This window comes from Beta vulgaris, chromosome 3, assembly GCF_026745355.1.
Source record: "Beta vulgaris subsp. vulgaris cultivar EL10 chromosome 3, EL10.2, whole genome shotgun sequence".
NCBI lineage: Eukaryota > Viridiplantae > Streptophyta > Magnoliopsida > Caryophyllales > Amaranthaceae > Beta > Beta vulgaris.
In genome coordinates, this window is record NC_079204.1 from 34,775,977 (window position 1) to 34,777,396 (window position 1,420).

At 42.7% G+C, this 1,420-nt stretch overlaps 1 protein-coding gene across 1 annotated transcript; it reads right to left on the reverse strand.

Moving 5' to 3' along the window:
• Positions 1–271: 271 nt before the first annotated feature.
• LOC125495614 (uncharacterized) lies at positions 272–847 on the reverse strand. The gene has a single exon (XM_048640387.1). The coding sequence runs from the start codon at positions 845–847 to the stop codon at positions 272–274; it is 576 nt and encodes a 191-aa protein (XP_048496344.1).
• Positions 848–1,420: the final 573 nt, after the last annotated feature.

The window sequence follows — 1,420 nt, forward strand, 5'->3', positions numbered from 1 at the left end:
GTAACAATAACAGCTTGGATGTGGTTCAAGGTAGGTCGTCCGAGAATAACGTTGTAAGCCGTTAAATCTCGTACCACCAAGAACTTAACAAATAATGTCCTTGAGACCTCCTTGTCCCCTACTCTGACGGGTAAGGTGACAGTTCCCATAGGGTGGATTACTTCTCCAAACCCTATGATGGGATGGTGGACTGGGACCAAGTCATTCTCATTAAACTTTAGTCTTGTCAAACAATCTGTACTGATGATATCAGTCGAACTCCCCGTATCAATCAGGACCTTCTCACTCTGTGGTTTGCAATCTTCATTTCCACAACCAAATGGTCGTCATGGGGGGTTCCTATATTCCCGCGATCCAGCTCACTAACGACTACCTTAGGGAAGGGGTCAGATTTTGCCTGATTGGTATGCATGATCTGGCCGAGTTCCCTTTTGTAATTCTTATGTCCTCGGTTGGTTGGACCTCCTGCTGCAAAACCTCCAGATATGACAAGCACTACATCTTCGTCAGTGCTTTCACTTTCTTTTCTTCGGTTTTGTTGATCAACTCGCTTTTGAAACTTTCTTCCTCCTTGAGGTAGATATGAATTCATCTTCCCTTTACGAGCTAAATCCTCCAAAGCTCTCTTCAGATGCTTGCATTCATTTGTTTCATGACCACAATCTTTATGAAAGTGGCAAAACATGCTTTTATCCCTATTCCTGTAGGGAGTTTTCATTTCAGCTGGTGCCTTCAGTGCATGCTGATCTTTTATCTCCATAAGAATGGAATATTGATCTTTGCTGAATTCTATAGGTTCCACCGATGCTGCAGGTTCACTTCTTTTGAACTTGGATGAGATTGTCATTGAAGTCAAGGCCCAAGTTTCAGCTTTCTTGGGATTGTTCTTTTTTGGTAGGTGTACTACTTCAGTCTTTTTTGTTTCCGGATGCTTTGCTTCTGCGCGTACTTCCGTAGCATGGATAAATGCCTTTGCTTCCCGAAGGGCTTAGGTCAGAGTGGTAATCTTATTTTTCACCAGCTCAAATTTGAAACTTCCTGGCCTTAGACCGCTGATGAAGGCGTCAAAAGCCACTCCCGCATTCAGATCCTGAATCTGCAATGCTTTTAGGTTAAACCTCTTCACAAAACTTCTTAAAGTTTCCTTTGGTCCTTGGATGATCGTCCCCAAATGCATGTTGGCTTTCTGTTCCTATTGATTTGCCACTGAAATGACTAGTGAACATAATACTAAGCTCTGTGAAATTGTTCACGGAGTTAGGAGGAAGGTTATTGAACCATTTTTGGGCTACTCCTTTCAAAGTAGCTGGAAAATTCTTACACCAAGTAGCATCATCGACTGCTTGAACATACATCTGATGCTTGTATGCTGATAGATGATCGTCTGGATCAGTAGTCTCGTCAAAGGGTTCTATCATGG